General features: G+C 49.3%; 2 protein-coding genes across 8 annotated transcripts in view; one reads left to right on the top strand and one right to left on the bottom strand.

The window, feature by feature from the left end:
* Positions 1-137: 137 nt before the first annotated feature.
* ANKRD40 (ankyrin repeat domain 40) lies at positions 138-4,273 on the bottom strand. The gene is made up of 5 exons (XM_065735496.1): positions 4,007-4,273; positions 3,200-3,348; positions 1,756-2,217; positions 1,054-1,235; positions 138-414 (listed from the first exon to the last, which is right to left on the bottom strand). The coding sequence occupies exons 1-5, from the start codon at positions 4,126-4,128 to the stop codon at positions 274-276; spliced, it is 1,056 nt and encodes a 351-aa protein (XP_065591568.1). The 5' UTR covers positions 4,129-4,273; the 3' UTR covers positions 138-273.
* A 338-nt stretch (positions 4,274-4,611) lies between these two features.
* The window catches only part of LUC7L3 (LUC7 like 3 pre-mRNA splicing factor), a 12,865-nt gene continuing 3,232 nt past the window's right edge, over positions 4,612-14,244 (top strand). For 4 of the 7 annotated variants that reach the window (XR_010622142.1, XM_065735492.1, XM_065735491.1 and 1 more), the window contains exons 1-9: positions 4,613-4,785; positions 6,731-6,797; positions 7,523-7,562; positions 7,791-7,935; positions 8,515-8,589; positions 8,672-8,776; positions 9,295-9,456; positions 9,920-10,203; positions 10,709-10,869. Coding sequence is in view for 6 of the 7 variants with exons in the window: in XM_065735492.1 (XP_065591564.1) it covers positions 4,687-4,785; positions 6,731-6,797; positions 7,523-7,562; positions 7,791-7,935; positions 8,515-8,589; positions 8,672-8,776; positions 9,295-9,456; positions 9,920-10,203; positions 10,709-10,869 (1,138 nt within the window). In the remaining variant the exon portion in view is untranslated. Of the gene's footprint in view, positions 4,786-6,730; positions 6,798-7,522; positions 7,563-7,790; positions 7,936-8,514; positions 8,590-8,671; positions 8,777-9,294; positions 9,457-9,919; positions 10,204-10,708; positions 10,870-13,968; positions 14,138-14,244 lie in introns of those variants that run through there. The other 3 variants (XM_065735495.1, XM_065735494.1, XM_065735493.1) reach the window with 3 other exon arrangements.

Here is a 14,244-nt window from a genome sequence, read left to right as displayed (position 1 = left end):
CTGTAGCACACTGCCTCAGGCACAGTGTCAGGTCAGCCTGTCCCTGGGAGCTGCCACTGCAGCCCTGCTCCAGGATGAGGGTTTGTACCAGTACCACATCACACTGAGTACCTTTACATCAACTACAGGCTAACGTCTTTAGTGCATAACGTCTTTAGTTTATTTCAAAGTTAACAAAATAGATTTTTTTCACATCGCTAGCCCTTATAGATACTGTATGTCAAATGTTATTTTAAAATGAGATACAAATAGTTTGTTTTGTTCTTTAAACAATTAATAGGTCAGCTCTGATGCCTTCTTGTTATAACCACTCTGTTCAGAAAGTGCTGGGACTCTGAAAGGGAAGCTTTTGTCGCTTACTGTCAGAACAAGTTCCAGTTCTTGGAAATCCTGTAGCCTTGCCACATCTTTGTCCTTGGAACAAATACAGTAAGTTGTTAGGTGACAAACCATATGCTCCACTTTGCTGTGGTACACTAAAATAATAGGCTTCTACTAAAACAAAGCATGTAATTATCCATGAATGTGGCAGTTCTTTAGAGTGAACTGGGAAGCAGAGCTCCCACTGCACTGTATCTCTCATGGCATTGTGTGCAGCTGCTTTGGAGAAGGAATGCAGTGCTGCTGCTGAGCACAAGCGACGAACAGAATTACACTGCAGAGGACTCCTGTGTGTTTTCTTCCTTTTGTATACTTTCCTGAGCTCCACCCCAGCCCCCACACTTCCCCCCTTTGGTCATCCTTAGGTCCCTGGCCAGGAGTTGGCCACTGGTGCTGCCCACGGTGCTCTGATGGCACACGAGAGCCAAAGAGGCCAACGGGTACCAGCACAGCCGGGCAGGGGGACCCCTCTGCCTGCTGCACAGAAGCAAAAAGACAGCCCTGTGCTGAGGGCCACGCTCTGATTCTCTCTTAACTACAGCACTCAGCACTCACTGCCAGCAGAGCTCATCCTCTCTGCTCCCTGGGACTGGTGTTCAGTGAACACTTTTTAACAGTAACCTAAACAGCTTTCTCTTATTGAAATCTGCACTCAGAATTAAGAGCTCTTACCTTTCTTAGTGTTGTATTTGGTAACTTTCTGATCCTCTGGACGTGTTCAGGGTTAACACCCAGCTCCCGGCAACTCACTTGGAGCAGTTCCTTATAGGTCAGCTCTTGTCTGTCCAGCTCAATTTCAATGAAGTCATTTTCTTTAAGACTCGGGTTCTGTATTCTAACTTTAAGCACCAGTTCTATTCAAAATAAAAGGGTACATTCATAGGCAGATGTGTAAAACAATTGGAAAACACTATACCAAGTATTTCTATGTCCTGTCAGCCTGTCTTATTGTCAGTATCAGCACAAGAACCCCCCAGAGCACAGCAGGGCAGCTGCCCCACAGCCTGGTTTGTGTGGGTGATGTTTGCCCACAGAAGGGCCAACCCCCTCAGCTCCTCCTGCAGGCTGACCCAGCTGAACTTCCCTCCTTGGTTCTTTATTTGGAGGCTACGCCACTCAGAGAACAGCATTACCTCAGTTTCTCTGTGCTTTTATAGCATTTGAACAAACCAAAAACGATTTCATCAATATTTCACTAGTGGTTCCAGCAAGAACAGCACAGCTGCCTTCTGTACTGCCTTCAGACCCAGGTGCCAAACACACGGGAACCTGAGCATCTCCAGCACTGTGGAGAAACGTTCACACCGACTCCTCCACTCACACCGTCCAAGGTGACAAAACCAAGGAAAGATGAGGAGAAACGTTTACCATTACCTTGCATATTAAGTGGAAAAGCTCCTGTGAAGAACACAGGCTGGAAGGTCGGCACGGGCCCTGTGCTGGAGCTGCTCCCTGGTGGAGCTCCGGGCTGCTGTGCTCCGATGGGGGAAGGAGGAGCTCTGCCCCAGGATGCCTGGAACAGCGTGCTCTGAGCTGCAGCCCCGGGGCACCGTGCCCCTGCACAGCCCCCGGGCACGGGCGGCAGCGCTCCGTCAGCCATAGCAGGAGCTGTGTCCTCGTGCCGCGCCGATGCCTGCACACACGGCTCTGCAGTGGGCAGCAGAGGGGAGGCAGAGCTCTGCAGCTCCCCGTGGGGCACGCTGCCGTTCACAGGGGGCTCTGGGATGCTGCTGCTCGGGCAGTTATAAACGTATGGGAAAGGCGGGTTAGCCAGGTAGTTCGGGATGATGGGCAGCTCTGAATTGGTTGTTACGTCCGGGAGTTCGTCCTCTTGCACTGCGAAACAAAGAACAGAATGTTATCTGAGGCTGGTGTGAAAAAACAGAAGTGCCACTATTGCACTGTGGGTTTTCTATGTGTACCTTTTGTGTGTGTGGTGCTTGTGGGGGGGGGGGGGACAGTGTAAAAACACCACAGGACAGGAGGGAAATTAAGGAGCTCTGCACCATCTCTCTACAGTAAAAGGAATCGTTCTCAGGTGTTGCAGTACAGTGAACACAAAAGCAGAATCTGATCCAAACAATGCTGGGAGCACTGTTCCCTTCTGAACACTGCCCTTTTTTTTCTTTTTTCTCTTTATATTCCTTTTTGAATCCGTTATTGGCACATCATGACACGGTCTGTGGTGGCACAATGCCATCATCTTCATAATGCAAAAGGCAATGAAAGACAAAGAGCAATATCCTGCTTGACAGGAGGCAGGGGATAAAGGGAAAAGCACACACAGTGCTGAACTGAAACATTACCAGTTCAGCAGCCAGGAGACAGTGGTGAAGACAAACAAGAAAACAAAGGGAAGGAGAGAGGCAGCTCATTAACCACAGTTCAAATTACTTTACCACCTGTTGCAGCAAAGCCTGCTGCACTGCAGCCATTGTGAAACACGATAGGAATGCTCCAGCAGTGTGCTTAATGAGCTGTTTCTCTGGCAGATTATTCAAGACAGTGTCCAAACTCCAGAGAACAACAGGAAAATGAGTAGTTGCCCATGCAGCATGAAGTTGTGTAAGTATCAGAAATGTCTTCCCCTGTTCAGCTTTGGAAAATCAGAGTTTGTGTCCACGTGTGACTGCTTGAATCATGGCATCTTTCAAAATACAGCTGGGTATGGAACTTGTTGGTAATCTCCTCCAAGCTTTGATTTCCCACCAAGCACACAGCACAGGCATCGAGTCCCAGCTACTGCCCACGTGTGACACAGCACCACAGCGCACAAAGCAAAGCCAGACACGAGTGCTCCTGCACACAGCACACGCACCTCCCAGCATCCTGTGGATCTCCCTGCGGGATGTCAGCTGTGCTGCCCGCTCCCCCTTCCTGGTGAGGATCTCCTTGTCGGCACCACCGAGCAGCAGCTGGGCCACCACGGCCGCGTGGTTCCTCCTGCAGGCCCAGTGCAGGCACGTCCTGCACACCAAACATGGTAAGGCTGCTTGACTCAATTACTGCAAATCCCCGCTCGTTCTCACTGAACATAAGAACAAGACCTAATGCGTGTCTAACAGACAAGAAGCTTTCAGCAGCAGCACCGCTTGCAGATGTGTGCTCTGGAGCCCGCAGTGACACCTGCTGATGCACTGTTCCCTCCCTCGTGATCTTAATGCCCAGATACCACAGCAGCGTTGTTACAGCTGGTTTCAAATGCTCACTTATTCGGATATATTTGGGGAAAATCGATGTAAGCTCGCTTACATACGTGCTTTTTTAACCTCTGAAAGTGCAAGCCCCACAGTGGCGTGTGAGCCACGAACACGCTCCCCTAGGATGCCGTTTTTAGTCTTTACTTAATGCTTTTTTGGTCTCTAGTTGCCACGGTCAGTTCACTGAGCTGAAGTGTCCCAGCAGCGCCGTACGCAGCGCCCTTCGCTCAGCACGCACCGCTGCCCATTGATGACCGCTTTCCCGTTCTCCGCGCTGTGCAGAGGTCCCCTCGCGGCCCGGCCCGGCCCGGCACACCGCCCTTCCCCTCATCCCCGGCCCGGAGCCGCCGGGGACCCCATCGTGGGAAGCTGACGGAACGCGGTGCCGTCCCGCTGCGGACCGCCCCCCCACCCCCGGCTCTCACCACCCGTTGACTTCGTTCTGCGCGTTGGGGCTGACCCCGAGCGCCAGCAGCCGCCGCACCTCCTCGGCGTCCCCGAGCGCCGCCGCCTCCCGCAGCCGCTCCTGCAGCTCCTTGGTCTCCATCGCCGCCGGGAGCGGCCCCGCGGGCCGGGCCGGAAGCGCCGCTCGGCCGCAGCAGGGGGACTCTATTCAATGTAGCAACCGCGGGCGGGAACTTTGGTTCCTACCGAGAGCGCGGCGTGCGGGCTACCCCGGCTGCGGTTCGAGCTCCTGCAACCGCGCTGCCCGAGCGCTCGGCTGCCGCTCTGCCCTGCCCTGCCCTGCCCTGCCTTGCTGTGCCCGGTCCGCGTCCCCGCGGCTCTGAGTGCCCCACGGCCCCGCCCGACGCGCCGCACTCCGCGCCGTCCGGGATGTTCCCCCCGCCCGCCCCGGGCCTCCCGCGGTGCGGCGCGGCTGAGCGCGCCCGTTCTTCGCCGTTGTCATCGCCACCGTCGGAAGAGCTGAAGGGTCGGGACGAAAAGAAGCGCGGGACAGCGCGTCCCGAAGGCGCGGGGCCGCCCCGCCCCCTCCGCCCGGCGCGGTGCACTGTGGGTCGGGCGAGGAGCGCCGCCGCCATTTTGTCTGTGTCAGTCCGGCGCGGCGCGGTGCGGTCGGGGCGCGGGGCCTCGGACAGCGGACGCGATGATTTCGGCCGCGCAGCTCCTCGATGAGCTCATGGGCCGGGACAGGAACCTGGCGCCGGACGAGAAGCGCAGCAACGTGCGGTGGGACCACGAGAGCGTGAGTGCCGCTTCTCCCCTTCCCCCCCCCCCCCCCCCCCCTCAGCACGGCCGGGCCTGGTCCGAGCGACGCGGCCGAGGGGCGGCGGGCGGGGCCTGCGCTGAGCGGCTGAGAGCCGGGATCGGCGGAACGGGGGGGAGCGGGCAGGCCGCGGCCCCGGCGGGCGGGCGGGCGGGCGCTGTCTGCGCGGCGCCGTTAAGCGGAAGTGGCGCGGGCGCTGCGGTGCTGCGGTGCGGGCGGTGCAGCGCGGGCCGCCCCCGATGAGCGCCGCTGCGTGGGGACGTTCTCCGTGGGTACAGCTGAGTTTCGGTGAATGGTGACTTGTAACGTCCTAACGGCGCGGCCGAGCGGTTTCCGTATGGAGTAACTGAAACCAACGGGCGGCGGTAGCGACTGAGGCCCCGTCGGTATTTCACGGAGCTGTGGCGTTGCTCGGGGGGCCGCGGCTGGATTGCTCGCGGCGCGGTTCTGAGCTACGATGCGTCTGATACAGAAGGACGCACGGTTGGGGCGCGATTCCTGCGCTGTGTTCGCCGTCTGCGGTTCAGACTGCAAACAAAACACACAGGGCTGCGCTCTGCGGGGCTCCTCCCACATCAGCGTTCTCTCAGTACGGATTTAAGTGGGGAGGAGCGCGTGGCTGCTGTCCTCAGCTGTGCCGTGAGCAGCAGAGGTTGGAATGTGATGTTTTCCAAGCAGAGCTGTGTTGCTGTAGGGGAGGTGGGCAGCCCGTGAGATACGGGCATCCGCTGCTTGCCTTGGGCTGGCAGCTCCCAGCAGCTTGCTGTTTTTAATTCCTGTTTGAGAAAATGCTGCTGCGTAGGTAAGTTGTACGTGTCCAGAAGGAAGCTGTTAGTTCAGGAAGTGTTTGTGATGTTCTCGATGTCCATCTGCACGTCTTAGCCAAGCGCCGTTACTCAGTTGAGTGTTATTTATTTTCTTTTCATTCTGAACCCGATATAAAAAGGGGACCATCAGCCCTGGGGATACAGAGTACGTGGGCCCGGCTGGAGTAGCAGAGGGGATGGTTGGGTTCATTTTGGAGGTGTGGAAGACTGCCTATTTTCTTTGATCAGATTGAGATGACTTTGTGAAAGAGAAACAGTATTTATTCGCCTTGAGGCCAAAGAGGCTGATGGTAACTGTGGGAACCTCTGCTCGGGAGCAGGGAGCTGTCCCTGTGCAGAGTGCCACTGTGTCTGTGCACTTCTCCCTGTCCTGAAGAGATCTGGAGCTCCAAAAGGAGTGCTTTCCTGGCTGCTCTGGGCATTTAGCAGGTTTGTAGTGGACATTCGCTGGCATTGAAGTATAAAGATAAATTTCACTTTTAATTCCTTGTGTCACACAGAGATGAAATCTGTAATGCTGTCACGTTTTGGAAGTCAGCAGATGCAGGAAAGGTTCAGACAGTGGCTGTGTTCGTGTGCTGGAGTGCCGTCCTGCTTTCAAGTGAAGCACCCGTGTTGCTGTCCTCCCTGGTGGGACTGCCCAGCTTTCACAAGTGTGTGTGCTGCACTCTCCCAGCAAAACATTTCAGTTACGGAAGGTGACCAGGACGAGCTGGTCTCCGTTTCCTTCGTCACCTGTAGGTCACACGTGAGCAGGGACGGGCAGTGTGGCAGTCCCTGAAGCTCAGTGTTCATTTGCAGTATCAACAGGTCGTGCTTCTCGTGAATTGCAAAGCCTTCTGTAGAGCTTATGTTCTCACTTTAGGATTCGATGTGGTGAAGGCTTTAATCTTACAAAGTGGAGGGTCCAGCAGGGAACTGTAGGATTTGGTTTTGTTCTGCTTGGTTTTCTGCTCCAGCGTTGCTTAGTGGGAATGGCACAGCGGGCACAGGTACACAGCACCTGAGCTGCAGACTGGCAGACTGTACAAGAGGGGATTTTTACTTTTAATTCATGAGGGAAAAGAAATGATGCTTGTTTTTCTCTCCCTTGACAGGTGTGTAAATACTACCTTTGTGGCTTTTGCCCAGCTGAATTGTTCACAAACACCCGCTCTGATTTAGGTAAGTGTGTGTCGTGTCATTATAATCCATCAATGTTTTTACTATCAAATTGCTTTGGAAATGACCATTTTTTGAATGGTCACTGGCACCATTTATTAACAGCAATATTTATTCCAAATCCTACTCCTAAGGGGAAAAAAAATGACTGCTTTATGGTGCAGATTTAATCACTGGAGGCAGAGCTGTTCTGTTTCTTCTCAAGTGCTGTGTCCGTGTTTGCCTTATGCTGTTGGGGTGGTGTTGGAACTTAATGTCACTGCACGTTTTCAAGCTCTTACTTCAAGTAAGAGAAAATCCACTGAGGAAGGTGGGGGAATTTCACTGTGGCTGTGCTTTGTGCTCACAGATCTCCAAATTCTGCTCCAATGATGAATACTTCAGTTAGGCATTTATCTTAAAGCGATGCCAGGAGTTTAAGAAAGTGCCTTTAATTGCATTTAATGTCATTTTACGTTTTGAAGGCTACACTAAGTATTGTTTTCTGTAGTTCTACTGATGTAGAACAATCTGGGGATTATATTTTATATGAGAACTTTGTGTTGTTCAGAATTCCCCTTGGTTTTCCAACTATGGAGCCAGATGGGCATTCTTTCTGAAATGTTTCTTTCAGACTCCAAGCAAAAGCAGCAGAAAGGTGTTCTGTATGGATGTGTAAAGAAATGCTGCTAGAGTGTGAGTACAGCGTTCAAGAATGCAAGCCTAAACTTGATTTGTGGTCTTTTTAGGTCCTTGTGAAAAAATCCACGATGAAAACCTCCGTAAGCAGTAAGTACGTGGGTCGCTGTGTTAATGCACGCTGTTCTTCCAGTGCTTGAGCTCTATAAGCAGGCTGCCCACGAGAAGCTGGCTGCTGCTTGATTCATGCGAACATTTGTTTGGACATGCAGCCCTCTGTTACCTTCAGCTGGAATTTTAAGCATGGCCACAGGTCATTGTTTTTGGTATATTAGGAAGTGGTGTGAGCTTTCATTTGAGACGTGTCTTACCATACAGGTATGAGAAGAGCTCTCGTTTTATGAAAGTGGGCTATGAAAGAGACTTCCTGCGCTATTTGCAGAGCTTACTGGCAGAAGTAGAACGCAGGATTAGAAGAGGTCATGCTCGTTTGGCACTGTCACAGAACCAGCAGTCTTCCGGGGTGAGTCTGGAGGAATCATTGAGGCAAATAATTCTTCCTCTAGGTCATGTTTTCATATTCCCTTTACTTTGTCTCAAATGTATTGCTTCCCAAGAGGAGCTCACTAGATCAGTCGGTGCTGTGGGCACCAGGCTGTGTGTAGTCACGTTGGTTGAGCTGAGTGGCCGTGGTTGGCAGGAATCCCTCTCTGCTTTCCCCAGCACTGTTTTATCAGATCACTATATAGTTCCCTCTCTGGGACCCTTAATCCTGTCAGGTGTTTTCTTCACACTGTTAAACCTCAGTTTACCTTCTGTCCCAGTTATGTATTTGAGTTTGGGCTTTTGTTTTTATGGGCCATGGCCTTGAGTGCTTTTGTTGATTGTGGAGGAATTGATGTGAATAGAATTTGCTCCACTCAGCAAGAGAGCACTGTGTTGAGGAGTGTTTTATGTTAGACTAGCCTACTTGTGGCTGCAGAGGTGGGAAGAGGCCGTTCCCACAGTGTCTCTGGAATGTGAGAAGGCACAGTTGTTGTGTTTCAGAGTTTCCTGTTATGTGTTGTTATTAAATAAATGATGTGTTTGTACTGCTTGGCAGGCAGCGGGACCTACTGGTAAAAACGAGGAGAAGATCCAAGTGTTAACTGACAAAATTGATGTACTACTACAACAGGTGAGTTTTATGCTCTGTAACAGAGCTCTCTTATTTTGGTCACTTGCTTTGAAGTTTTAGATTGTTCTTTATTGTCCTTTAGATTGAAGAACTAGGTTCAGAAGGGAAAGTGGAAGAGGCACAAGGAATGATGAAACTTGTCGAACAATTAAAAGAAGAGAGGGAGTTGCTGAGGTCTACAACTTCAGTAAGTAACACGTTGGTAGTTCTGTCAGCTGTAACTCCACGTTTGGTTTTATATTCCTAATACCCTTGTCTGTATGCTGAAGGTGTAGAACAACTGAGCAGAAATGGACAATAAGGACATTGACATGTGTTACTGTGCACTGATATGTATGGTGCACTGTCTGGAGTGTGGGCTTAATGCTTACGAATTAGGAAATGATTTGCACCACCATCTCATAGAGGTGTGTGTGCAGCTTATGCTAGTTCAGGTCTTAGTTAAACTTTGTAGTGTAGTCTCCTGCTTTTTAACCTGTTGAGTATCTGAACACCACACAGCCGTTTCCTTTCTCTCTCCCAGTAGGATGGGAGTGGGAATACACAATTTAATTCTTGTCCTGTTCATCCTGGGGGGTACAGTGCTCCAAATGGAGCTCTCACTAGCAGTCTGGGACTTAAGGGCAGTAATGGTCAAATTCTAAATGTCTTTGCTGTCACCTGTCTAACATTTGTTTTTCTTTCATCTAATATGTTCTTTTGCAGACGATTGAGAGCTTTGCAGCACAGGAAAAGCAGATGGAAGTTTGTGAAGTTTGTGGAGCCTTCTTAATTGTAGGAGATGCACAGTCCAGGGTAGATGATCATTTGATGGGAAAGCAGCACATGGGTTATGCCAAAATAAAAGCTACTGTAGAAGATTTAAAAGTAAGCACATCTTTAGTTACTGAACATTAAAAATTGCTTGGAGGCTTCCTATGGTAAACAGAGGGCTCACCCATAGACTTCCTCAAGTGTGTGGAATACTCCAGAAGTGATGCATGTAAAGGTTGCATAGAATCCTGCTCTTGGCATTTGGCACTGTGCTTGTGCTGATGTTCTTGCTGGTATGTGATTGTGCTGTATGTAAGTGAAGGAGTAAATTCAGGTAGGAATTTTGTGGGCGTTGTTGAGTACTGTGATGCAGCCTGTGTTCTTGGGAGAGTTACAGAGAGGACTTTTCTCCTTGAGAGAGGATGGTAATTTTGGGGGCTGTAGGAAGTGCTTCCACGTCGGCTGTCCTTGGCACAAAATGAATGTCTGAGCTTCTGCATGCTGGGATTGTGTAAACGAAGTTATGTTCAGAGGGTTTTCCTTCAGAGTTCATTTTTTGCTGTGCCTTATCTTTAAGGAGAAGTTACGAAAAAGAACAGAGGAACCTGACCGTGATGACAGGTTAAAGAAAGAGAAACAGGAACGGGAAGAGAGAGAGAAAGAGAGGGAACGAGAGAGAGAAGAGCGCGAAAGGAAGAGAAGGCGTGAGGAAGAGGAGAAAGAAAAGGAGAGAGCCCGTGATAGAGAGAGGCGTAAAAGGAGTCGCTCCCGGAGCAGGCATTCGAGCAGAACGTCCGACAGAAGGTGCAGCCGTTCACGAGACCACAAGAGATCGAGAAGCAGAGAAAGAAGGCGGAGCAGGTACGGGAACTGAGCGTGTTGGAACGTTGATCCTGTGTGGATCTGATCTGTCAGCCTGGGCCGCATCCCTGATCCATTAGCTTTGCCATTCTTCTCTCTCGACAACACACGTAGTGTTCCTGAGGGCCAGAAGGCTTTGCTGTGAGTTTATTGCCTTCTCTGTGTCTTTGTGGTGAAGTGGTCGTACGAAGGAGCTTTGAGTACGCTTGCTCCTGAAGGACAGAGTTGGGTTTATTGTTTCTTTTTTCTCCTCTCCTTCCCCTCATCCCTTGATTTTCCAAGGATTTCAGTTCACGGTGGATATTCTTAAGCTGAGGTTGAATGTTTGAAATGGAGAAGACGGTGTGAAGCCAGATCTTGTGTACTGAGAAACGTTTGCATACAGCACACTAAGTCTTGTTGTGAATAGTTGGTTTCTGTAAACAGGGAATGTTTTGGGATATCAAAATGGATTCTGTTCTGTGAGCTCCAGCTGACGTTGGCAGTGTTTTCTGTTAATGTCCAGGAGTCGTGACCGAAGGAGAAGCAGGAGCCATGATAGATCAGAAAGGAAACATAGGTCACGCAGCAGGGACAGGAGACGGTCAAAAAGCCGTGATCGGAAATCGTACAAGCACAGAAGCAAAAGCAGAGAGAGAGAGCAAGACAGGAAGTCAAAAGAAAAAGGTATGTTTGTGTGAAGGCTGGATTTGTATCAAATTCTGTAACTGATCTTTTCCTGACATCTGAAGAGCTTGTAGTTTTCCAGTCAGGGACTGAAACTTCTTTTTAGCAACAAATCAGAACTGGTATTATAAGCTGAGAGTGTTGTTAACTGATGGTGGAGCATTTCCTTCTTTCTGGTCACTGTTAATGTCCATACACCCCAGCATCCACCTCTCATATGTTACAGTAGTAATTATGAGTTTATTACTTTGTCTGCAAATTAATCATGCCAGATTGATATGTGTTTTAAAACCTGTGGACTATTTACTTTCAGAAAAACGTTTGCACTGTGATCAGGTTTTTTTGAATGAGTATTCTCCCGTTCTTACTGCTGATAGATGTTTTTGTGGTTACCCTTTGCTTTTATGTGTTTTGTGAGAGATCAGAAGTTGTTTGCACTTGTAGCATCTATTAATTATCTACACTGTCATTTCCTTTATTTTTCTTCAGAAGACAACTAAAAGCTCTGTTAATCTTTGAATGCAGTTGAAGATAAATCTTGCAGAATTCCTCTGCTCTAGGTGACAGTTGCGTGCTGTCTCTCCCCAGCCTCCTGCTCCTTTCCCTCCGTGCTCTTTCCCCTCCTTTTTTTTTAATGTCTAAATGAAGTGAGATTTGCCTGGTCGATGTTCAGGTGAGTCAGAGGAGTGCCATGCTAGTGCTCAGGGCGCAGTGCAGGCAGCGTGGTGGCAGCTCACTACTGCTCCCCACAGACTGAAGTGTTAGGAAGGGTCAGAAAAAGAGCTACAGAAGAGGCATATGACAGATTCGCGTTCTGTGAACAGACATTGATTTGTTGTCATTGCTAAATTCCCACTGAATTTGAAACTTCTGGAGGAATGCAGTACTAACTTCTGGCTGAAATGGTGGGCTTCGTTGGGGTATTAATTAAAGTCCAGTCCAAAGCAGCCACCTGACTTCATCGTTCGAGCTGACTGACAGCAGTGGATGTCACACTCCTCCTATGTTTCTAAGGTACTGCTGAGGCTCTCTGATGAAAGGTGCTGCGTGCATGTTACGTGGTTACCTGGGCCTGTTTGCTGTACCCCTCCCACAGACATCCTGTCCAGGGCCAGTTCTTGGAAAGGAGGTGATGCTTCATGCGTTTCCATTGCCTGATTTTCTTGCACCATTTTGTTTTTTCTGGTTTATACCGCAGTGCATTCTTAGCATTGGTCCTTCTCTCATTTTGCTGTGCCCTTTATTGCAGAGTGGGTTTTGTTTTGTTTTGCTGCCTGCTTGTTGGCAGAGGGACCCATGTGTGGTGTTTAAGTTCAAGCCCACTATGACAGTTTGTATCTGTCCATTCATTTCTTTCTTCCTACCTGATATTGTGCCTTTTTTTGCCTACTTCATGACTAGATTGTGCTCTTCAGTGTGCTGTGTTTGTCTGTCCATATAAACAGCTAATCTTATTTATTGAAATTTGGCCAGCTTTGTGGGGCTCATGGCTTCTCAGTTCTTTCCTGGAATCTTTCCATAAGTAGAGAGGCTAGTGAACTTCCTTCAGCATATCAGGATTTTCAGTTTAAACTTGACTGATTTCCTTGCTGTCCATTTTGTTTGCTGCTTGCTACCTTCTTCCTCCAGAAATGAGCTGTGATACAACTTCCACCTGGGGAAAATCAGTTACACTGTTTTTCATGTGTAGAAATGTGAATAGGCCTTTGAGGAGGACTGTAATGCTGCAGAGGTTTGTGCTCTTCACCTCAGAGGGACTTAAAAAAAAAAAAATAAATAAAAAGGTGGGGAGGGCAATTGGTGTTTAAGAAACAAATGCTGAGTTCGTACGAGGATGCTGTTGACACCATGACAGCCTCGTGCTGCCATGTAGCACTGCAGGCAGTTAACTGAGCAGTTTGCTTTGGATGCTCATGTATGTGCAGTGTGAGGCTGGCTGCTTAGCCCTCGCTCGCTGCGAGGAAATATGTTGGAGATACAGCTTCAGAGTTGAATTGTCTCCATATACACCGTTAATCTCAGCTTCATACAAGTAAGCAGCAAAGGCCAGACTGTAATACCCAGAGTGCCTTTCATCTTGAGATCTCAAACTGCTTTTTGAACATGAGTCTAGCAGGAAAAAAAGGCAAGGCACAGCACAGAGCCAAGGCTTGCCTACCATCACACATTAAATCACAACCATGCTTTGAAAACTGCCAAGTCCTGGCTGCAGAATTCTGGAATACAGTGACCTTTATGGTTATATGAGGAAGTGTAAGAAGTCTGAGGCACATCATTTCAAGCTCCTGTTCCAGGAACAGGGAGACACTTGCTGAAGGAGAGGAGACTGCCAACCGTAGCCTTGGGTTGAGCATTAACACAACTGCTATTTGGGTAAGCTAATCTCAGCATAGGTGGAATAAAAATCTGTTGTTCAGGTGCCTTCATTGCACGAAGGGTTAATGCTGGAAGTACCACCAGCCACTTTCACTTGGCTTACCACCTGCAATATAGATTGATGAACCTGTGTAAAAACAATTGGTTTTGTGATTGCCTTCCTGTTAGTCCTTAAACCTCAGAAGTAATGTCAGAGCACTCACACCATCAGTAACGTAGGCTATCGTGTTGAACAGGCTGGCTTTTCTTACTCGGGGCAGTAAAACTGTTTGCATTATCTTGGTAAGAGTTCTTAGAGAATATTACAGTTTCCCACACAAACTGAAATGGAAAAATGTGCATGTGTTGAATCAGGAAGCAAAGTGAATGTGTGATTATACATGGTAGATCACAGCTTAAATGACATGTACAGAGAATCAACAAGCTAACGGTATGTGCCTTTTCAGAACACCCTAAGTCTTACTGATGGGGAGTACAGTGAGGGAACATAACTGCTTGCAGGTGCACCAGGAGTTGAAGGGGTTCCAGGTGGTTGAACTGTTGGTCGGTTCTGCTTGGCAAACAAGTTTGCTGTGTCATTGGAGGGCTTAGTGGAGTACCACAGGTTAATAGTCATTTTTAATCTTAAAAGCATCCCTCCTGACCTCACTCGGGAAACAGACAAAACAAAGTCCTGCACACTGCGCACCCATAGGGCCATTAAGATGTGCCGTATCTACATAGGACAGAAGATAATCTTATTGGACTCACTACTAGTCCTCTGCGGGGAAACGACTACTGTTCCTCAGTGGATCTACGTGTGCATCGGAGATACGTTTAAGACACAAAAAGAAGACTGTAACAAGGTTAGTTAGAGTGCCATCGACCTGCGGAGCTGCACAGCCGAGGGCAGGCACATGCCACTGCAGTTGTGAGGTCAGGGGCTGCTCCGCTGCAGCTCAGAGCAGTGTTCGTAGGCAGTGCCCTCGTGTCTGTGCGGAGGTTCCCTCCCTTTGGTGG

The sequence above is a fragment of the Cyrtonyx montezumae genome, unplaced genomic scaffold (genome assembly GCF_038088225.1).
Source record: "Cyrtonyx montezumae isolate F1298 unplaced genomic scaffold, pur_monq_1.0 scaffold_19, whole genome shotgun sequence".
In the NCBI taxonomy this organism is placed as follows: domain Eukaryota; kingdom Metazoa; phylum Chordata; class Aves; order Galliformes; family Odontophoridae; genus Cyrtonyx; species Cyrtonyx montezumae.
The sequence above is the reverse complement of the archived record's forward strand: the minus strand, read 5'-3'. Positions and strand labels throughout refer to the sequence as shown.